The sequence below is a fragment of the Sarcophilus harrisii genome, chromosome 2 (assembly GCF_902635505.1).
Source record: "Sarcophilus harrisii chromosome 2, mSarHar1.11, whole genome shotgun sequence".
Classification (NCBI taxonomy): Eukaryota; Metazoa; Chordata; class Mammalia; order Dasyuromorphia; family Dasyuridae; genus Sarcophilus; species Sarcophilus harrisii.
This window is the reverse complement of record NC_045427.1, coordinates 349,937,620-349,961,252: the sequence shown is the minus strand read 5'-3', so window position 1 is coordinate 349,961,252 and position 23,633 is coordinate 349,937,620. Positions and strand designations below refer to the sequence as shown.

At 35.8% G+C, this 23,633-nt stretch overlaps 1 protein-coding gene across 3 annotated transcripts in view; it reads left to right on the top strand.

The window, feature by feature from the left end:
- Positions 1-9,308: 9,308 nt before the first annotated feature.
- The window catches only part of MEIKIN (meiotic kinetochore factor), a 116,268-nt gene continuing 101,943 nt past the window's right edge, over positions 9,309-23,633 (top strand). For 2 of the 3 annotated variants that reach the window (XM_031953091.1, XM_031953090.1), the window contains exons 1-3: positions 9,313-9,629; positions 21,560-21,653; positions 22,795-22,882. In XM_031953091.1, coding sequence (XP_031808951.1) covers positions 9,368-9,629; positions 21,560-21,653; positions 22,795-22,882 — 444 coding nt within the window. In that variant the 5' untranslated portion in view covers positions 9,313-9,367. Of the gene's footprint in view, positions 9,630-21,559; positions 21,654-22,794; positions 22,883-23,633 lie in introns of all 3 variants that reach the window. The other variant, XR_004232073.1, reaches the window with a different exon arrangement.

Sequence of the window (23,633 nt, the reverse complement as noted above, 5' to 3'; positions counted from 1 at the left end):
CATTTTTTTAAGTGAGGGGATTAAAATATTTCACATATATGTACAAGTGTCTTAATTGTAATGACCTTTTCAGTTTTGTTATAATAGCATGTATATTTAGAATATAAAATGCATTTATGAAAACTTTTATAAAGAAATAAATTTCAATTTTCAAAGTTACTTATATTCATTTTGAATGACCTGCAAGAAAGATTTTTCCTTTTTGTAACTTGTTATATTTTTCATGTGATCAGTAATAAGCTAATCAGAATTTGTAACTAAACTAAACTTGCTATAAAAACCCAGTTCATCTGTAGCATAAGTTTAAGCCTTCATTGCCTCTTTAACCCAAACAAAATTTTGCTTAGAGGATCCCCCTCCATATTTCTATTGTGGAAAGATTCTATAGCTCATTGTTTTGTAGAAGTCAAAGAGAAGCTTTAGTCAGATTGTTTTTAGGATTTTTATTACAAGTCATGAGAAGGAAGTCTGATTGACTGCTAAAGCACTTAGTACAGGTTGGTCACATGCTTTCTACAGCTAGCTTTGAAACAAAAAGATGTTTCAAGATAAAAGAGAAGAGGCTTGTGGAAACAGAGTAAATTTCCTCCCTTTAGTGGGCAACCTAACAGGTAGCCTAATGTAGAGTTTAATTTCACATGTAAGAGAAATAGATATGCCTACCCATTTTGTTTTGAAATTAAGGCTACTTTAAATATGGAGTCATGTTAACAGAAGTTACAGTGCCCCTCTCTTTGAGCTCCCACACATTACAAGTGCTATTTAGAAGATAGCTCTTAGTCTTAGAATCAAACTAATTTCTACTTATAAAATACTTATAAAAATATTATGTTCATTGAATCAAAAAGCACATATTAATCACCTACTATGTGTCAGGCACTTCACTATGTATTACAAATACAAAAACAAAAATTAAATAGTTTATTTATTTAATAATAAATAAACTCCGGGAGCTAACATTCTACGGGGGGTTGCTGAGGAAGAGAAGATGATACATGTATATTTAAGTGCAAAATACACATAAAAAGAGATACAAAATAATTGTTGAAAGGAAGAGTCTAATGACTGAGGCAGTCAAGAAAGACTTCATATCAATATGCTTCAATTGAACTTTGAAGAAAGCTATTAGAAGTTTCTATTTGAGTGATCATTGAACAACATACCTTTAATTTGTGCCATTATTTTAATTACATGTGGTTTACTTTTATGCCTTCATGTAATCTAACCTATATGAGTAAGTATATTTGTTCTACCTAGACAAGTCATAGTTCTTTCATGCATTTTAAGCCTATATAGTTCTCACCAATTTTTTTAAAAAACTGCTCATAAACAAATCCAAGATTCTAGGATATCTTTCTCTCATTTTTTTTTTTTAGTATTTCAAGGATACCACCATAGTCTCTCATTCTTATTGTCACTAGTTCACATCAAACAAATCCGTGTTGGTGAAACCAAGGAACATTATGGGGATCAACCATCCTTTCTGTTCTTTTTGGATTTCTGAGCAGCTGGTTGACAATCATCACTTACCTTCACCCTCAAGAAAGTGATATCTTCTCTCACTTCTATCTTTAGTTGAAGTGTGTGGATCTGTATCTCAATCAAAACATTCAGCCCTAAGTCTCTACCTACTGACTACAACAATTTTCTTCAACTGGTGAAATCTTCACCTGGATCATAAAATCATTAATTTATAACAATTTCAACAAAAGTGGCAATTTGACAAATATGTTAATGTGAAATCAAAACATTCATTCAATTCCCAAACTTGATTGGACCCAGAATCAGAAATATTTTAAACTGATGCTAAGTATTCCCACTTCCAGCTGCAATTCTCTATGCTGAGACCTGGATCATGAGATGGTAGGGAATTAATATTTGGTTATAAATACTTAGGTCTTCAGCACAAGAAGAAAAATATCAGTCAGTATACAGGCTGAATAGATTTCTCAATAATCACTCAAAGGGCTGCAGGAATCAAAATCTCACTTCCCAATTCTCATTAACTTGTCTCTATGCTACTGATCAGCATTACAAACATTGCTGAACTTTGTGCTATCCTTAAACTACTAGCACTACCACTTTAGTACAAAAGGGCAAGTTGATAAAATGTTCCAGAAGCTGTGCCCTCATAAATCTTGATTTTACAGTGGCAAGATATCTGGAATGGCCTCAGTTTTCATTCACACATATCCTTGCCTCCAACATTCCTCCAAAAGTTCTGTTCCTGTCCCCCCCCCCCCATCTCTCTGGAGGTTGCATGCAGGAATAGGAATAAACTTTTAGGATTCTAAAAGTGGTCTCCAAAAGCTTGTGAATGAATGAAAAAATTATAAAGTACTTACTGCTTATTAAAAATGCCAAGCACTATGCTATACACTCTGAATATAAATGCAAAAGTGTTACAGTTCCTGCCCTCAAGGAACTTACAATCTAATTGGGGGAAATAACATATATAGAGAAGAGTGATGGCTAAGGAGGGAAGTTATGATGTGGGGAGTTAAAGAGATAGTTATTTAAGAGTAAGAGCTAATAGTTCTATGGCAAATTTTAAGGATTGTAAAATGCTTTACATATACTATCTCACTTGATCCTCACAATAACTATTCAGAATTGATCTAAAGGAAAGTCAATTGACACATTTTAGAACCATTGGTAATACTGATTTCATTACTATGCTCAGAGGTAAAAAGGGACAGTGAGAAAAAGTAGTCCAAAGGAAAAGACATCAAGTAACAGGCAACAGAGGTATTTTGCAATGATAATAAGCTGCACTCTGCTTTTACCTACGATGCATCATTTCCATTGCCCTGCTGTTAACTGTAGTAATTCATCTGAGAAAGTGGTTTTCCATAAATCACAGTCATGAAGCATCATCAGAAGAATTTAGTAATAAAGACATGGGTTTTTGCTATAGCAAATGGCTTAAGATTGTTGAAAGCACTGAACAATTTACCCAACTATCATCTTGCTTAATCTTCTTCTGTTCATTTCTGGGCCAGTTGGTTGAATAAATATGAATCTCTTGAAATGGAAAGATTTACTCAAGGCACTGGGTCATTGTTTAGGTAAATTGGCATCAAAATCCCTATGACAATTTTTTAAAAGTTTTTATTTTATCAAAATCCTCAGAGTGGCTTCCCAGACTTCACTTTGTCCTTGGTTGATATTTCACTAAGTTCTTCCACAGAGACCATAGATACTGTTATGGTATCTTTAAAAGCTAATAAAATATTTCCAAAAAGATAACTTGAAGAAAATAACTCTTATTCTATGAGGAGCTTTATAATGGAATCAGGGAGTGTATGTGAATTTATTTTGAGAGTATATGTGTATGAAGTATCTCTGGAAAACAAAGGCAGAAATGTTTCAGAAGAAATTTATTATTATAATGGCATAAACATTCTTTAAAAGGAAGAAATTGTATAAAAAGAATTCTGTGGAGTCCATGAGGTGCTATTAAGTATAAATGCTCTGTTTCCTGTAATAATTCAAGAGAAGGCAAATAAAAAAGACTAATATAATTTATTTCCTGAGGTAAAATTTAACTTCTTTTGAGGAGAAATATGAGGAAGATTTTTAAAGGATTTTAACCAGTATTGGAATGAATTGAATGGTGAAATTTTGTGGGTTTTTTTTTTTTGAGTAAAGATGAGTCTGAAACATATGGGTAACATGGTTAACAAAATTGCAGGATAGATAGTCTCTCCAATTTGCACAAATTCTCACACTTCTCCAAAATAACGCTTGTGTGCAAGAGACAAAGCAATTTCAGCCTTCTTCATTATCTAAGACACTAAGAATCCTAATGAGGTAAAAATCATAAACTAACAAAGAAATGTAATCCCTACTCTTAACAACCTTCCTCAATACTCCTCCTTCATCACTCATAATGCTCTGGCTGCAAAAGTTCACCCACCAGATTGCAACAGAATTCAACTCTACCTTCTACTTCCTCCTAATACTATAGAAAACCAAGAGATACAAACTTGCTTTTTCTGGGACAACAGCATGGCAGCACCCTGTATTACAGAGTCCAGTTAGAGATCTGAGAAATAGAGGGAACTGGAGCAGGACATATCCTACAAACATGAGTCTAAACATTATTGAAAAAAGATGAATGATCAGTTTTTTAAATGGCAGTCAAATCATTAATAAAAAGAAAAACATCAACCAAGAACCATGACAACAAAAAACACAGAGAACCCATTAAAAGTGAATTTTTTCCCCCTAAAAATATACAGGAAGAGGAGGCTGAAAGCAGACAGCAAAGAAAAGTGATGATGGAAAGAGGCCTGAAACATCATGGACAAAAATTGCACCACACCCTGCCTACAGGTTAATCAATGTTTTTGTGAAACCAAATTATGGAGTTGGGGAGGGGGCACATAAAAGGAAAGAGGAGAGGAAGAAGATAGAGGAGAATATGATGGATTCTAATCAAGTTAAAGATTAACAAGAAGAAAATAACTTTCAGGCCACACAATAATCAGGGAGGATTCAAAGGAAAGGATTGAAATAGGGGGAGAACAAAGGGGAAACTCTTGTTTCAGTTGTGGGATGAGGGGTAGCACTGATAAACATTCCCATGGTGGGGAAGAGATGTTCTATAAAGGGAGACATGGACATTATAATGAATGTGACTTGCATACTTTGATGCTTAAAATTGACCACTCTTCAGCAAATAGGTAATAGGAAGTCCTAGACACAAAACACATCCAGGGCAGAAAGAGATGGACCCAGGGAGAAAATTTTAGGGCAAATACAATAGGGAATGCAAAAATTAAAAATAAACGGCAAAATCAGAGACATGAGAAAATTTCTACTATAGAGTAATAATACTCTAAATCACATATAAGACTTAGTAGTTCTAGGAATGAGGCATAATAGGGAAAAAAAAGGACCCAGGGAATAAATTCTATAGGGCAACAACAAACAAACTATTAAAAACAGGAATAAGTACCTTAGAAACTTTGATATATAAAGAATAAAAAAGATTAAATCAGTATAAAGGTTATAAACCAAAGAATAAAAGACTAGAGTAAACAGAAAAAAAAAAAAGATAATGAAAATAATGAAGGAAAAGAAACTTTTAAAGAGTCACTTGTCCTTATCTTTAGGCCTCTTGCCAACTTTCCTTGTTAACAATTTCCTTAGTTTTGCTTTTCTTCCTTTAATCTAGTTATTAATATTTCCTCCTTTCCCCTCTTAAATTGTTAAATAAATTCTCCTTCCTTTCCACCCCTTTAATTTGTTTATAACCCCCTTGACCTTTACTCAAATGCTTAGAGAAGAACCTGATTATTTAATGGCCTGGAGATATTCTCCAAACTAGCTATCTCTATTTGTTGATTGAGAGTCTGAGGTAAAATCAAGTCTCAGTTATTTTAGAAACTTTTAATCCTTCTGGCTTAATCAATTACTTACCTCTAAATATTACTTACCTCTAAATAAATCTTCTTATTGTGAGGAATTATGTAGTTTTTCATAAAATCATAAGCTAAGATAGATTGAACTTATAAACTAAATTTTAGTTTATGGAAGTCTGATGGGTTTAGGAAAAATGAAATTCTTTATGCAAACATTACAATAGAGTGCTCATATCAACTCAAGCAAGCATTTGCAAACATTGCCTAAGTTTACTGGAGTCAGCTTGTTACAAACACATCTGCAATAAGTCAACTATATTGGCTTGACTAGAATTTAGCAAACCTTTGCTACTTTTATCTGAGCAGGCAGTGAAAATTAACCAGATGAGGGAAGGGGGCAGTTGTGGGTTCCTATGACTATTTAATCACTTCTAACTCTGTAATCTGTGCCTTCTCTCTCTGAGGAATCTCTGAATAATCATTTTGAGTAAGGAATAGTATTGCTGTTCCACACATAAGTAAGGTTATGCTTAAAATTCTGCAAAGTGTTCAGCAACATGTGAACCATGAATTTGCCAAAGTACAGACTGGTTTTTGAAGAGGCAGAAGAACTAGGAATCAAATTATCTGATATTCATTAGGTTATAAAAAAAGGAAGGGAGTTCCAGAAAAACTTTAACTTCTGCCTCATCAACTATAATAAAGCCTTTGACTATGTGTATGACAGCAAAATGTGGCAAGTCCCCAGAGAGATAGGAGTACCAGATCATCTTGCTTGTCTCCAGAAAAATATGCATGCAGGGTGAAACAAGGATGCTCGTTATCACCACTATTATTCAACATTGTACTAGAAATGTTGGCTTTAAAGAATAAGAAAAAGAAATTAAAGGAACTAGAATAGTTAATGAGGAAATAAAACTGCCACTCTTTGCAGATGATATGATTGTAGGATATAAAGTAAACCACAAATCATCAGCATTTCTATATATTAGTGACAGTTCATCAATAAGATTATTTTTTAAATTTAATTTAAAATTACTGTAGGCAAAATAAAATACTTGGGGATCTAGTTGCCAAGATAAACCCAAAAACCACATGAACACAATTATAAAACACTTCTCACACAAATAAAGTCAGATCTAATCAACTGGGAAAATAGTATTTGCTCATGAATGGGATTGATTGAATGAAGTTTTCTCAGTTTGAGACTAAGTCACATGATCCCTATTCTCAGAGCCAGAAGATGAAGTCTTGAGCCTCAGATTTCAAAAAGTCACATGATTTCTGGGACTAGGTCTCTAAAGGTCAGACCTACAGGAAGCAGACAAGATTGGTAACCATTGGTCAAGGATGGTTATTTCTTTTTAGTCTATCCAATGAAAAGGCTTGAGTCTTTTACTATTTAAACCTGAGAAGCCAGAAGCTGGTTAGGTTTCACCAGCACATGGTAGGAGTTGGGATGGCTCCCAAGTGTGTGAGTTTCTCCCTGCAGGAGTTAAATAAATGCTTTTTCTTTGTACCTGAAGATGTCTCTGATTAGTTAATTTGAGAAAAGGAGTCTAGCACCTGTTCTACATACTTATGGGTAGGCCAAGTTAATATAATAAAAATGACAATTCTGCCTAAATTGGTCTACTTGTTCAGTGCCCTACCAATCAAACTGCCAAAAAATTATTTTGTAGAACTAGAAAAAACAATAACAAAATTCAACTGGAAGAATAAAAGGTCAATAATATAAAGGCAATTAATGGAAAAAAAAAATACAAAGGATTGTGGCTTAGCAGTACCAAACTAAAACTATATAATAAAGCAGCAGTCATCAAAACCATTTAGTACTAAGATATAGTGATAAATTATGAAACAGATTAGATACACATGACATAATAATCAGGGCCTACAGTAATTGATATAGTAGTTGATAAAGCCTAAACCAATTTCTGGAATAATAACTCCCAATTTTATTGGAAGATATAACTCTAGGATTGGAATCACAAAGTCTTGAGTTTGTATAGTACGGCAAATCCACTTTACAAATACTCAAGAAATATCTCAAATGAAGAATAGAAATATTTATTCTTAGCAACTTGCAAGAAACAAACATCTCCAGACTGGACTCCAGACCAGACTCAGAAATGAGTTATATAGTCATGACCACAAGAATAATGCTTGGAAGTAATGTGAACTTGTTAAATTTTGACTTGAATTTTATGATGATCAGTTTTATAACTGTTTACCCTATTTCATTTCCCAGATAAATTAAATCTCAATCTACCTTAGTTAATGATTTTATAAGAAACCATATAATCCCCTCTCAAAGAGATTTGTTTAGAGGTAAGCAATCCATTAAACTAGGATAACCAAGGAGGCTCCTTTTTACCTCAGGCTTCCTCAACAAATAGAGATTACCCTTAGAATGTCTCCAGTTCATTAATTGTTAGCTTCTTCTAAAAAGTTAAGTAGAGGTCCAGTAGATCAGATATTTCTACTAGAGGAGCAGGTCTTTGTTCTCCTTTCCAGAGTCTTAATGATTAACAGACCCTTGAAATTGGGTCTGGAATTATCAAGTGAGAGGTTTAAGTTTTGGGGTTCTCTTCAAAATTGCTTTCTTGCGAAGTCCTCAGTTTCCTGTTACACTCAAGTTCAAATCTAGTTTCAGGCACTAGCTATGTGACTCTGGGTAAGCCATTTAACCTTGGTTTGCCTTGGTTTCCTCCTCTGTAAAATGGGGATTAATAATATAACCTAATCCCAGGTGTGGGGATCAAATGAGATAATAACTGTAAAGCACTTAACATGGTGCCTGATACATATTATGTCTATATAAATGTTAGCTATGCAGCTAGTAAAAAGTGATGTTGAGGTACACGTTTCTCCAAGGCAAAATATTTTCATAAGTGGCAAGTACATTTTTAGTAAAATGGTCACACAGACACCTCACCAAAAGCATTGTCAATTTTTTAGTTAGGCTAACAGTAATCAATAAAATGGGTCAATGAACTTTCTTATGAAGACCAGAGACCTGTAATGAGGACAGTTTTTTTTTTTTTAAACCTAGGTGTTTCTTCTTTCTGATTGTCCTGACAGAACATCATTTGAGCCTCCCCTGGCAAAGGCAAGACAATAGCAATTGGCAGACATTTTAATGTTTGAGAATTACTTCTGCTCCTCTCTATTACTTCAGGTTAGATGGTAATAATAATTCCATTTTTGGATTGCATTGGTCTGTATTAGGAAGGAAGGCTGGCCTTCAGGTGTTACTGATTACAAAACCCTCACTGACACTTTTGCTGTTCATTAGTTTTCATTCATTTTGACTCCATTTGGGGTTTTCTTGGCAAAACTACTAGAGGAATTAGCCACTTCCTTCTCCAGACCATTGTCTAGATAAGAAAATTAGGGCAAACAGGGTTTAAGAGACTTGTCCAGGGTCGCACTGCTAGAAATGTAAAAGTCAGATTTTAACTCATGAAGATGATTCCAGTGCTAGCACTCTATCCACTGTACTATCTAGCTGCTTTAATACTTAAGGAATACTCATTTCTTTATGAGACTCAGCTGCCTCTAGCAATCTTGACCAGAAAAACAAAAACCATCTCAATTAAGTACTCCTTCCAACCTTCCTGGCTTGACCTCCCCGTTTTAGATCAAGTCATCCCCCACTTTGAAAAAGAGAAGCAAGGACAGTAGTCAACTCTTGGGGAGGGCCTAGCCCAATGTGGTTCTTTGCTTATGGGCAAACATAAGGAAGCTGGTTACCAAGAGTAAATGCATTACAGAGTAGGATTGATCTAATTATTACTATCTACCTACCCTCCTTCCTAGAGGGCTCTGTTTCTCTAGGCCTTCCCAAGGTGTGAAAGGCCGATTTGAGACTAAGACTCCTCCCAGGACCCCCGGGGATGGAAAAGAGGAAAGGGGGAGCGGGAAAGGCCTCATTTGTGCCTTGAGGATGGGAGGGGTGGGGGACGTAGGCGGCTGCTGAGTAGGTGATTGATCACATGGGCCCTCCGGGCTGTTCTATAAGGCTGCTCCATAAGGCTCCTCCTTGGCCTCCCAGGATCCAGGCCTTGCCCCTGCACCGGGAGCTGCTGAGGGTCCTCGCGGTCCCGCCTGGAGCAGACCTCAGTGCCCCAATGTGGCCGCAGCGCACTTATGCCCGCCGGCCGCGACGGCCCGCAGGGAGGCTGAACCACACCCCGCCACCGCCAGGGCTCTGCCGCGGCCTCCCCGAGCCCCAGTCCCGCGACGCGCCGGGCCGAGGTAGGTCCGCCGCCCTCAGGAAGTAAGGGAAAATGCCACCGCCTGGTTTCTAGGGCAGGAAGCCGAACCTTCATGAAGAAGGCCTGGTGCAATGCCCAAGGAATTGGGAGGAGACCGCTGGCCAGCGGAAGAAGATGGGAACGACTCGGCCCAGCCTCGGGCCAAGCCACTGCCTCCCCTCCCCACTTCATCTCCACACTCATACCCCACCTCCCATTGTCCTCCTTCCACTCTTCTCATCTCTATCGTTTCCTCTCCTTCCTATTTTCCCTTCTCCCTCTTCTTCCCCCCTCCCTTTTATTCTATAGTCCTCCCTTTCCCTTCTCTCCTTTTCTTTTCACCCTCCCTTGTTCCACTCTACGCTTTTCTCCTACTGGTTCGTACTTTCCTTGTCCCTCTGACTCTTTTTCTCCTCTTCCCCACCCTATTCGTCCTCCTTTTTTTTTTCTCTCTCTCTCTCCTGCTCTTTCCCTTTTCCCCTTCCATTTCTTTTTCGTATTTCTTATTCCTCTTTCTCCTTTTCCTTGTTCCTCTTTTTCTCTCTCTCCTATTTCTCTCTCTCTTCCCCTCCTCCGATTTTATCTCTTTCCCCTCCTTTTACTCCTGCCTTCCTTCATTTTTCTCCCTCCTTTTCCCTTTTCAGTTCTTCCTTCCCATGTCTTTTTTCTTTCTCAGAGAATATTAGAATTGGAGAAGATCTCAATAACTCTTCAATTCATCTCTCCCTCACACCTAAAAAAGAATATTCTATACAATATAGCTAAGTAATCATCCATTTTCTTCTTGAAGACCTCTAATTAGAGGAAATTAAGCTTTTGGATAGCTGGTGTTGGTTTCCTAAAATCAAGTCTAAATATTTCCATTTACCAATTCCATCTCTTGCTCTTTCTTGGTACTGTCTTTTGAGACTAAATAGGAGAAGTCTAATCCTACTTATACATAACAATCCTTCAGATACTTGTAGACAATTGGTATGTCCCTAGAAAAGTTCTTTTCTTTAGATGCTCAAGGAATGTTGACTAATTTTTTTTTTCTGGAGCTGAGATTTATTTTTAATCTCTGCAGGGTGATATATCATTTGCCCTATGGGCTAGGATCATAGCTTTAGAACTGGAAGATCATCTTATCTCTCAACTAACAAATAAATTGAGGCCTTGATTGATTGAATGAGTAGTCCAAACTAGATCGAACAAATGACCAGGTCATTGGCAATCATGATTTGAATCCATGTGCTTTCTACTGTTCATCTGACATGGATTCACTTGCCTTCATTTTGGTTGCCTTGTTATGGATTCTCTCCAATTTATCAAGATTCCTTTAGACTGTGAGTTTCACAACTGAAAACAATACTCCAGATATGTGACCATGGCAAAGTACACAGACTATCACTTCCTAATTCTGGAATGTCTCTCCATGCCCCTACCATTAGCTTTTTTGGTCTTTCCCTTTATATTCTTAACTGTTAATGATATTGATAAGGTCTCGATTTTGGGGTTCCTGTAAGGGAACCAAATGATGAGATTAGGATACCTAGTGGTCAGGGATTTAAACAATGAAGTTAGTGGCAAGTTTGGAGTTCAGAGAACCAACTGAAGAGGTTTGGCTCTTCCTAAATCCCCTTAGGATTTGGCGCAGGATTGGGAGTTGTGAAAACTCCCTTCTGGTGGCACAGAGGCCCTTCATAAAGAATTTACAAACTCAAAAAGCTAGACTGGTAAAAAGAAGTTTATTATTGGCATTGGGAAGTCAGTCTTTGCTGTACATGAATAGAAAGACTGAATTCTTTAGTGGTAAGGTCTTCTGTTAAGTTTCTAGTAGAGAAATCCCAACAGAGAGGTATAAAGTCCTGTTAGGGAAATAGGTGAAGAAGATAAAGGGAGGGTAACGCTGAAAGAGAATATCATTTCAGCCGGCAGAGACTGGTGGTATTCCAGGAAGAAAGGTTCCTTTATATGTTAGGTCCTCTTCAAGGACTGAGTTTAAAATTGGCTCTTTTTATAATAGAAGCTTTGGCTACAAGCTGGGGTTTGCTCTTGATGGGGGCTGGTTTTAGCTTGAGCTGGAATTTGAATAGAAAATCTTGGAATTCTTAGAATTGAATGATGTCTTTAGGATGATCTTTAATTCAATGGGAAGCTTAAATAGCAGTGTGTTATCAATGGGAGTGGTGCCCTTCTCTCAGGATAATTAAGTTGTTTATCCTGTTTTCCCTCAGGCAAGGTCTTTTACAAAGGCGAGGATTCAAGGAGAATCTGTCCTTCAAGGAGTTTGAGTTTTGGGGTCCCCCCCTCATCAATATTGTAGTTCAATAAATCCTAATCATTTTCAGATAAAGTCTTCTAGTGATCTCTCCCATTCTATGTTTGTGAGATTGATTGTTTTTTTAACCTAATGTGTATTTTTTCCTATTGAATTTCACCTTCTTAAATTCAGACCTGTGCTCTATTAACATCTTTTTTGGTTTCTGATTCTACAATGGAGTATATTAAATATCACATTCAGCTTTGTGATACTTGGGATTAGCATGCCATTTATGCTTTTTTCCAGATATTTGGTAAAAATATCAAACACAGGAATATAGGACTGCAACATGCTATCATTGCATTTGCTATTGTCAGTCACTCCTAATTCCCAGGGCATCAGAGAAATCTCTGGTAAATATTAATATCAATCTTGCCTCTTCCTGAGGCCTTCAGAAATCCTCTGGCTGCTATCTCATATGGACACAGTTTAAGCACAACAGAGCACCTGAGAGTTTTAGCAGGCAAGTTTAAAGACTTTATTCATGTGATTTATACCTCACCTTATGACCTCCTGCACTCTTAGTCTTTCTCCCTATGGCCACAATGCAGGTGAAAAGGAGTCAGGCTCCTTCTCCACTGAGCTTATATCAGGTCCATGAAGTCATAAGCATAAAGCCAATCAGAGACTGGCTTCCCGTTCCTGACACAATTTCAGAGTGTTTAGGATTCCCACCCAGGAAGGAAGTACCTATGTACTCATAACTCATCATGTCCAGAGACCTCCAGGCCATGGGCCTGGCCTCTCTAATGGACCCTTACATAGGACCAAAAAGAGATTCCCTAGGATACTCATGAAGATTTCCTATTAAGTTGACATTAAGTTGAATCCATTAAGACTGCCCTTTGCATCTAGTCATTTGGCTGGTATCAACTCTTATCTACTACTATAATCCTCTAATAGCCATTTCTCTGTCTTTTAAAAAAAAAATGACAATAGTAGGAGTTACTTTATCAAATGTTTTACCAAGATCTAGGTAAATCTAGCATTTTTCTTAACTACTAGTTCAATAAATTTGTAAAAAGAAAAATAGTTTATCATGATCCATCCTTAATGAAACCATATTGGGTCTTTGTAAAAGTCACTTTTTTTCCTGGCTGTTCACCTTTAATAATCTGTTCCAGAATTGTTTCAGCAATTCAAGTAAAGCTCAATGGTCTGGAATATGCATATTCTTTTCACTCTTGAAAACTAGAACATTTGCCCCTTTCCGGTCCTGTAGTTTCTCTCTGTTTCCAAGATCTTTCGATGATCACTGAACAGTGGCATAGCAGTTCTAGCTTCAGTTCTTTCAGTACTCAAAATAATAACTCATTTGAGTCAGGAGACTTGAATTCATGAAGGACAAGTAGGTCTTTTGGTCTTTTTGTGTCTTCTTTCTTATCCTAGATATCAGTTCTCTGCTAACCATTTTTGTTTTGTCATTTCCATTGCCATGTTCATTCTTAGCCAAGTAACAAAAACAAAGTATGACAACTGTTTTCTATCTGTTATTGGATACCAAATCGCTCCTGCCTCTAAGTAATGACACTGTCCCTTCTCTTACTCTTTTCTTTTCCCCAGATTATCTAACAAGATCTCATTTCTTTTTGTCCTTAATTTTCCTTGGCACTCTTAGCTCAGTGTCATACCTTTTTTCTTTCTTTTAACTTCTTTGAAAAATGGGTCTAGTTGTGTTATCTTTGGGTGAAAGGACATATATAGTTTATTGCCTTCCATCAATCACAAATTTATTAAGCACCATTTTGTTCCAGACACTGTACTAAATAACAACAACAACAACAACAAAAAACAGTCCTTGCCCTCAGAGTATTCAATCTAACTGGGAGACAACATGCAAACAAGTATATGTAAAGTTATATAAAGGATGAAAAGGAAATAACAGAGAGACAGCACTGGAATTTAGAGAGCTTGGGGGATACTTCCTATGGGAAGTGGAGTTTTAGTTGGAACTTAAAAATAGTCAAGAAGGTAAATAGGATGGAGGAGGAAGTATATCCTAGGCATGGGGGATGGCTAGAGAAAATGGCTAGTACCCTGTGGTGAAGTGCTTTGTTCCTGGATTAGCCTGGAGGTCAGTGTCATTGGATCAAAGAGTGTGTATTGGGGAAACATGGTGTAAGATGACTGGAAAAGTAGGTGGGACCTAGGTTATAAAGTACATTTTATATTTGTCCCTATAGGAAATAGAAATTCATTGGGGGAAAAATCTAGGATGATGCTGTGGTAACAAGCTTGAGGGACCACAAAGATGATTTTGGTCTCTCCAGTAATAGGGGGAAGGTAGGGGAAGGACAAAAATCACAAACTAAATAGTTTTAAATGCCACAGAAAATAGAACTCTTAAAACCTTTTAAGTTACACATATAATCATTTGATCTTGTTGCCAAACGGTTTTTACTCCAATTATTTTTCCACTTTAATTTCAAATTATTAAGACTTCTAATTTTAATTCTCTCCCTAAAAAGATTAGAGATAGATAAGGATCTAATTTTTCCCTTTGCCAAAAAGTGATAATAATAGGTAGAGAAATCCTCTAAGTAAAGAAAGGCACATATTCTTTCACAAGGTTAATATAAACCTTACCCTGCTCATCTTGGCATATTTACAAAGGAGAATTTTATAAGGTTTTTTCCATCTCCTTTTCTTTTCCATAAAGTAAGCAACTATTATTCTTTCCTTTTAAAATACATCCAATTAAATACTTGATAGATCTTATAACAATAGCCTCTAATAATTTCAGTGTCTAAATCAAAAAGGAGTTAAATTCCTTAATTACTTCACATCCTTTTGAAAGGATTTTTTTTTCATTTTTCAAAAAATGGTTCCTCAGAACTTACAACACAGAAACATTTAAAAACACATTAACAAAATCATGAATTTAAAACATAACTTGGTACTTACCAAATGACATTAATTTAATTAAATGCATTTCCAAAATTTGATGAAGAAAATCATTCATCCTATCATATGTAGGTTTTAAACTCACAACCTTCATAGTTTGGGAAGGCATTATTAGAGCAAAACACATTTCATTTAAAAACCCAATTAGGAAAAAAAAAAAAAGAAAACATTCACAGGCCAAATGAAATCACAGAAGATAAATGAATCTCAGGGAAGAATTACTAGGGAATACATTATTATTGAGTAAGCTCAAAATATCCTGAACTTAAATATTATAAGCCATTGTTAAAATTCCTTAATCTTATTGCAAAGTTTGTAAGACCTTAGAATGGTGCATTACACAGATAAGGACATCTTAAATAAGATTTCTGCTGTACCAAATTAACAGTAAAACTAATAATACCTATTACATTTCTAAATAAATAGTTTTACACTTACATAATGTGTAATTTTTAAAATATATTTTTATATATTTTTTTATATATACCTAATTTCACTGATCTACTTTTTAATTTCCTAAAAAGCACCAAATAGTTTTTGATGATTACTAGTTTGTAGTATTGTAGTTTGAAATTTGGTACAATTGTGCTCCAATATTTCCCACTTTTTTTCATTATTTTCCTTGAATTTTTTTGATCTTTTATATTGCTGGTATTCCCTATACACATTATTGTCACCATGCAAAATACTAGCTTTTGAGATATGATACAAGTGATGCAAATTTCCTGTCTTTTGTTATCCTGGATAAGCTCATCATAGCTTTTGCAAATACTGTTTTAGAAAGCAGTGAAATCTCTGCCTGAGATTGTTTCATGTGATTGCCAACTTTCCTCCATCATGTTATTTCTAACTTTTGTGTCCATGCGACTTGTTCTTCTAGGCAGAATATTCTGCATATAATGAAAATGTTAATAAAATGAATGTAGAACTGCCCCCCAAAATAGCTATTGGCATATCTTTAATGCCCTGATCCCTCACCTCTGCCTCTTAATTGCTCTGAAATCCCTCAACTCAGTTAAAAGCCCTTTCTCTAAATAACCTTTCTTGGTCCTGCCCCTCCAAATCCCCCATACTGCTAATGCCTTTCCTTTTCAAAATACCACATTTTCTCTGTGTGTCCGGAATTACATAGTTATATACTGTCTTTCCCATTAGAAAGTAAGCTTCTTGAGAACAGATTGTTTTTGGCCTTTCTTTTTATTCACCTGCTTATTAGCACAGTTCCTGGTTGGAAGCACTTAATGTATGTTCATTAAATGACTGGTGGAGTAGTGGAAAAGATAGATGGGTATCAAAGGAAGAAGTAAGATGTGATTGTGGAGTTGTTGAAGGGATTAATCAGGGGAGTGAGTAAACACAAAAGAAGGTATAGGAATAGGCATCACATGAACCATGGATACTTTTCTTAAAGAAAAGAGAATTGAAATATCCCACAGATTTTGATGTAGATATATATTAAACTAAACAGAGAAAAAGGTACCATCAGGAACGGAAAAGGGTTTAAGAAAGAGGGTGGAATTGGGGAGAGACTAGCACTAGTCAAACAAACTAAAGCTTACAAAGGTGGATGTTGAAACAAGGGTTAAAGGAAACCATTTGTGTGTTGAGGGTCAAAGAGGTGGGACAATAGAATAGAAACAGATGGTTTTTAATCATAATTCTAGATTATTGATGTCAAATTCAGAAGAGTGAAAGTGGGCACTAATTTGTATATAAGATTCTCTGGCAAATATTGACTTAGTTTTAAAATGTGTTAGTTATCTATGTTTTATTTTAAAACTTATTTTATTTTGTTAAATATTTAATTACATTTTAATTTGGTGGAAGCCCTGTATTTGACATTTCTGGTCTAGATCATATTTTGTTTAAAATGAAAACAAGTTTGTTAATTGTGGAGTAAGCATTTCAGAGGGCATAGTAGAAAGTGTGGATAGATCTGAAGTAGAACATAAGAATACTCTTGAATTAGATAGATATGAGGAAGTAGTTAACCAGAAATTAACTTTTTATTACCATAAAAAATCATTTTTCAATTCATACTCTGAATTGTACTTATTTTCTTAACAATGGTAAACACTTTGAAATATAGAGTCTTCCTATTATATACCTTGAGCAATGAGAGGGTCATTTAACAAATTAATCTTTGTGGTACTTTTTTTTCAAGAAATTTTAAAAGATTTTCATTTTTTACCTGGGCAACACTTTTTTGAAAAAGATTCTTTTAAGATATTTTGATCTTTTGAAACAAATACATTTTTATGGTCATCCAACAACAAGCATGGTTGGATCTTATATTATTCTCTACATCTTTTAGGCATTTGTATGATGGTGAAGGTGTGGTCCACTGAGGAATATCATTTGTGAAAATCTACTAATACCCTTCTAATTAAAAATTTTCTCAATGTCTGCATATAGATTATCCCCATAAATTGTCATAAAGCTAGAAAAGTAGATGTGATTCATAAGTTACTTCTATTCCCTTGTGGTCTTTTTTTGGGGGGGAGGGATTGTAATAACAAAATCTTAAGTTTTTCTATTTTGGTATTTTCCTGTCTTTCACAAATCTCAATAATCAATCTCTCAATACTCTCAATATTATGTCACTTACATCAGGGGCCTCTTCTTTCTTTACTTAATCTTGTCCCCCAGTATTTTTACTCATCTATGAGTTCTCCAGTACTTCCTTCAGTAGCACATCTGTGTAGTCATTATAATATTAAAGTACAGCTTTGGTGACTTCACTGTCCTCAGTGTGATGAAAAGAATTTGTTACATTGATCTTTTTTTTCCTTTCTTTTCCACTTTCATCTATTTTTTCCTTCTTCCCGTTCCCCAGTTGCTGCAAGGATGATTTTGTTTAGGGTGGGTTCCTCACCAAGCTTTCTGTGAACTTTGGTTTATGTTGTTGTTGTTGTTGTTGTTGTTGTTTTTCATTGCTACTTTTTGTTCTAAATTATATTCTTCATAATCTTCATCATCCTCCGTGAGATTTTACAAGTTTACATTTTAAACTGGTATTACCCTTGGTTGCCTCTGTTTATCAAGTAAGTATTTGTTAGAATAGTTTCTGGACTTGTTTAGTCTAGGCCAGGGGCTACAAAAGGTAAAAAGGACATTCCTTGCCTTCAAAAAGCTTTTATCTTTCTGGAGCATACAATATGTACATCAGCAAGTAAAGCAGAAACAGTGTTGGGCATCTAGATAGCATACTAGATAACGTGCCAGGCCTAAAGTCAGAAAGACTTGTTTTCCTGAATTCAAATCTAGCCTCAGATATTTATTACCTGTGTCACCTTAAAATCACTTAGCCCTATTTGTCTAAGTTTTCTCATCTCTAAAATGAGCTGGAAAAAGAAATGGCATATAGCTCCAATGTCTTTGCAAAGAAAACTCCTAAATGGGGTTACAGTGAGTCAGACACAACTGAAATGACTAAACAACAACAAAACACCAAGATAATATGAAAAGAGAGATCATAAAAATTATATGGATTTGGAAAGGCTTCCCATAGATAAACTTTGAAGGAAGCTATCAATTGGACTGAACAAGCTTGAGAGATTTGAAGGCTTGAGGAATAAAGGGTAGAAATAGAAGGTTAACCTTAGCAAGAAGGATTAATTCTTCCTCAGAGACTAAAATAAAGGAAAATATAATGAAGGAAAATGAAGGGATTTTGAGGTGAAGAATGGAGGGAAAAGTTTGTAACAGCCTTCATTTCTTAAGTAGAAAGGTGGAGGGATTTCTTTGTAGAGAAGAGGATGCTGGGAATAGACACCTTGGGGAGTTTGAAAGGATTGATCAAAGAAAAGCAAAAGCATTTCTCTATAACAATGAAGGCTGATTAAGATTAGAATAACATGTTTTTCTAGTGCACCAAGTCAATAAGGTTTTTTAATCTTCAGTAATATAGTTATAGGAATGAAGAAATCGAAGAGTGGATTTAACCCATATTTGGGATTCGTCAAGGCATGACGGGTGATAGCATAATGGGACAACGTTGAAATAATTAAGTATAAGGTACAGAGTGTAAAGGGAAGGGAATGAGGCAAGGATAAGAGAGAATAAGAGAATATGGAATCATTGAGGTACTGGAAGCCCAGGTAAGAACAGGTTCGGAAAGAGTAAGAAAAAGAAATGGAAGGATATAAGACCGAATCCTGGAGGTGATGGTGAAAACCAAGGTATTCCTTTTTTTTTTCCTCTTAAATGATTGAGAACATACAAATTGAGATGGCTGATGAACTGAGAAGTCAGAGTGTTTGAGCGGGACATCGACATATACTTAGGTCTTCAAGTATGGATACAGGGGTTGAGGTAGAGAGAAAGATGATCCATCATCTATTAAACTACTTGAAAATGTTCTGGGAGATAAGTAACTGCCACAAAGATCTAGATAGTGTAATGTATATTTATGGGATGACTCAATAGAATAGAGATTGCAGAATTGGGACAGAGAGGTTCTGGAAGGAGAAACAAGAGCAAGGAGTATGGTGTGTCAGGGAGCCTGAGAGAAGATTCTACTACTACTATTACTTACTTACTTACTTACTACTACTACCTACTTACTTACTTACTACTACTGGAGAGCATGGTCACAGATATAGTGTCTTCTGGAGGTATCTAGATTTCCATGAGTTGAAGAAAATAGGTAGGGGAGAGATGTGAAAAGAAGAGGCCTCAAAGAGACAAATTTTATTAATAGTAGTACAAGGTTTTTAGCAAACACAATGGAATGAGAGGGCAAAGCAACAGACAGGATGTATCCTGTCCAACAGACAGGAGGTGGATGGGAGTAAGAAAAATTAGGACTAATAGCTGAGCAAGAAGAATAAGCAGCCAGAGTTTCCAGTTTACAGGACTTGGGTAGAGAAGGTAAAGTTTGCTAGCTACAGGATGGAGGTAGTTTAATTTGATTAGGGCTCTCACACTGTGATAGTATCAGTATGTTCTTTCTCAAATCTGTGAAGAAAATGAGATAAAATTGGGCTTTCAGATAAATTCCTAATGATGAGAATCTCAGGGGCTTCCAACTCGTATTCTGTGATTACTCCTTTGATTTATCATAAGATGATGAGAGAGAATGCTCAGACAGAAGATGCCTTTCCTCTGAGCTATACAGGTCCAGTCTGTGGTCAAAAGCCCTGGTCCTGGTCGCAGGAGTACCAGTGCCCAAGGGCCTAGTGATAAGATGCCTAGAGTTTGAACATTCAATATAGAAAGTTAAAATGCTGTTAATTTTTTTTGAGTTATTCAATAAACTAGGATAGAATAGCTAATGCTTCCATATGTGTCTTAATGCACTCTGAGATTTAGGATTTCAGGGTGCAGTAGGAAGAAGTGCACACCACAAAACAATGCTGCAGAAAGAAAATAAAATCAGCTTTATTGAGGAGAATCACTCATAATAAGAAGGGATAGTCAAGGAGGAGGAACAAGAAGGTCTGTTGGAATTCTTGGTGGAATCAGGCACCAAAACCATTAAAATCCAATTAATTTTAATAGGATTCTTATGTAGATTGAGCAGGACCAAGCATTGGGATAAGAAAATGGAGAGCCTAGTCTTTTTCTGATATACAGCTCAAGGTTAGGGACATGCTGCTGATTCATGTTGGGAGGAATGAATGGGAAATTCAAGGGTAATTGATAATCAAATTTTTCACTATGGGGGAAAAAGGGGGGGGGGGAGGCTTTCAGCTTTTTGCAGACTTTTCTTTGGGTAGGAGACACAGAGGATTAGAGCCTCCCCAGTGCTTATTAGCACAGGGAAGGAGGCTGCTAAGGTCATTACAATATATCCCAGTATACTTAAGGACTAACCTGCTAGATCTAACCTGAGGGAAGCCTGAAGCTGGTACATAATCCAAGCACTCATCTTTACAAGGAGCCAGATCCACAGGAGTACTATGAACCTACTGAGGAATAACTGTCATAATTAGTTTCCCCCCGCCCCCATTTGATGGGGTGGTCAAGAGAATAAGTCCATGACTCCTTTCCCAAGCTGAATATTCCTGATTTCTTTGGTGTTGTGGGAAGCTATTTAGCCCAATCCATGGAGTACATGAAATCAGCACAATTGTTTGTTTCTGTACAGCTCAGGCAGGTGATGAAGATAATGGACTGATAATCAGGTATCTTGTGATGAGGTAGTTTTCCCAAAAAGTTCTAAGGTGGTGTCAACAGAAAGCCCTTATATGGAATGGAAAATCCCTACTTCTCTCCTCAGCACTAGCTGAGTAGCAGCAGCTAGCTACTACTAGTAGTACACTAGCAGTGAGAAGAAAACAAGTTTCTCTGATACCATCTCCCCCATACACCAGAGATGGCTCTAGTAGGAAAATATCTAGCTGTCAATATAGGTGGCAACTGGGAATTACTATAGGACCAACTGTAGATATAATAGAGGAAGTAATCCCTAAGAAAGCCCTGGGATTTATTTCCAATACTAGGAGCCAGAGGATAACAGATAAATCGGGAAAGTTCTGGTCTGGTTGGTAGGGGTTGAGCAGGTTGGGAGAAAGGATTCTCAGATTTCTTTCTTGGTTACTAATTATCCATGCAAGGCACGATATAAAGTGTGTAATGTGAAGGGCAGTAATATGAAAACTGAAAAGGTAGGTTAGAGCCAGTTTATACTACCAGTCTCAAATCTCAGACTGAATTTGTATTTTATGAGAAAGCCATTTGTTAATTATGGTTTGAATTGAAAAACAAATGCTTTCCTACAGGATCAAAAGGAAAACTTCAAATGAAAATCTTACCAAAGTTGAAGGAGAATGTCGAGGCAACACAGTTATATGAGAATCCCACTACAGAATACGGGTCTGTGTTAATTTATAAAATTATATCTGTTACCATGCGTATTGAAAACAGTGTCTAATTTCGGTAGAGAAATTAGGGCTATGTACCTTTTTTGGGCTATGTACCTTTCAGATGAACATTTAACTGGTTGTGTGACTTTTGACAAAACTTTACAATGATAGAAGTGTAACTTGTTGGGTTTTTTTTTATATATATATATATTTATTTATTTAAAATAGTTTATTTTTCCAAATACATGCAAAGATAGTTTTCAACATTCACCTTTGCAAAACCTTGGGTTTGAAATTTTTCTCCTTTTCCCTCTCAACTCCCTGCATGAATTATTTAAAAGGTCATTAAGGATATCTGGTAAATGAAAGTATTTAAATACACAAAACAACAGTTCTTCCTCTTCAACCTCAGTTAAATATGTTTTCCTCATTACCCACTATACAATGGATGTTAGAATGCAGAAATAGCTACAACATAGCTTTTATACCTTGGAGGCTGGAATAGAAGAACCACAATAAAAATAGAAGAAAATTAAAGGGAGAATGACTGAAGAGTATGGGGAAGTTGAAAGGGAGAGAAAGTAAGAGAGAAATCGCTTTCACTTTGGAGGATGCTGAGCTTGTAGAGATAGATGGAGAAGGTGGAATCTATTTTACACTTTGAAGGAAGAAGAAAAGCTTTAACAAATGAAAGGAAACTTCATTTTAAGCCTTCATTCCAAGTTTTGGGTGATAGAATGAGCAGAGGGGATAGGGTGAAAGTAGAATATTAAGAATCATACAATGTCTTTAGAATATAGGATACATAAGAAGAAATAATTAGAAATGTTGGACACATAATATTTTGACATACTTTCTTTCCAAAAGCTATACTTACAACCTAACATTATCAAATATGAATTTTTCAAGAAACATTTTCATTTTAAATTAAAGGTGAATGCTGAATCATTTTTGTTACACAGATCTGATATTGTTTGTATTATAGAACCTGTCCTAGTTTGATTTCTATCTTTTTATAAGGCTATTTTTGTTTTTAACTGTTGAGTATTATAACAGAAAAAAGTTAGGGATCCCCAAATATGAAAGTCTGCTAACTTGTAGATTTTAATACTTGTTTATGAATTTTTTTTAAAAAAAAGTTTGTTTGTTAGTATGCAGTTGAATGTTGCACACCAAAAAAATCTACAAAAAAGTCACATTAATGAGGACGCCAAGAACAAGAACTCTTTTGCACTGAAGGTATGTATCCTTATCTTCATTTCATGGAATATTGAAGCTAAAAGGGTCCTAAACACTATCCAATCCAACCTCCTTCTAAAGCTGGGACTCCCCCAGATGGGAAGGTGACTTGCCTAAAGTCACATAGTGACAGGAATTAGTATTTGGCCCCAGATTTCCAGCCTTAGTACAGTGGCATTTCTACTGCAACCCAATCTTAATGTCTTCTCATATTACCAGATAGATACAGCCAGTAACTTTAACAAAGTTGGAATGAGAAATAAAACAACATAAGCTTATTGTAGTAACTGATTCTCTTCTATGAGTGTGTGTATTATTGTTATTACTAAGAATAGATTGAGATAAAGAGTAAGCCATAGGAAGATGCACATATATAGAAGTTAAAAGTAAAGAGTATACATAGTATATGTGATAATGTTAAATGGAAAGAACAATAACAAAAATTGAAACTGGGTGCTATACAATTATTAGGCCTATACTTGGGTCCCAAAGGAGACTTTTGAATTATTTTAGTAAAAGCTTATGTCTAGTAAGCATTGTATAGTACTATAGTTTAAAATTGCTTTAATCATAGAATCTAAGAATTTTAGAGTTTGAAGTGATCTTAGAGGCTATAAATAGTTTAACACATACTACATTCCCTCCCCACCATTCTTTTTATAATATTCAGCAAATATTATCTAGACTGCTTAAAGACCTCTAATGAGAAGAAACTTACTGTCTTTTAAAACAGTCCATTCCACTTTGGAAA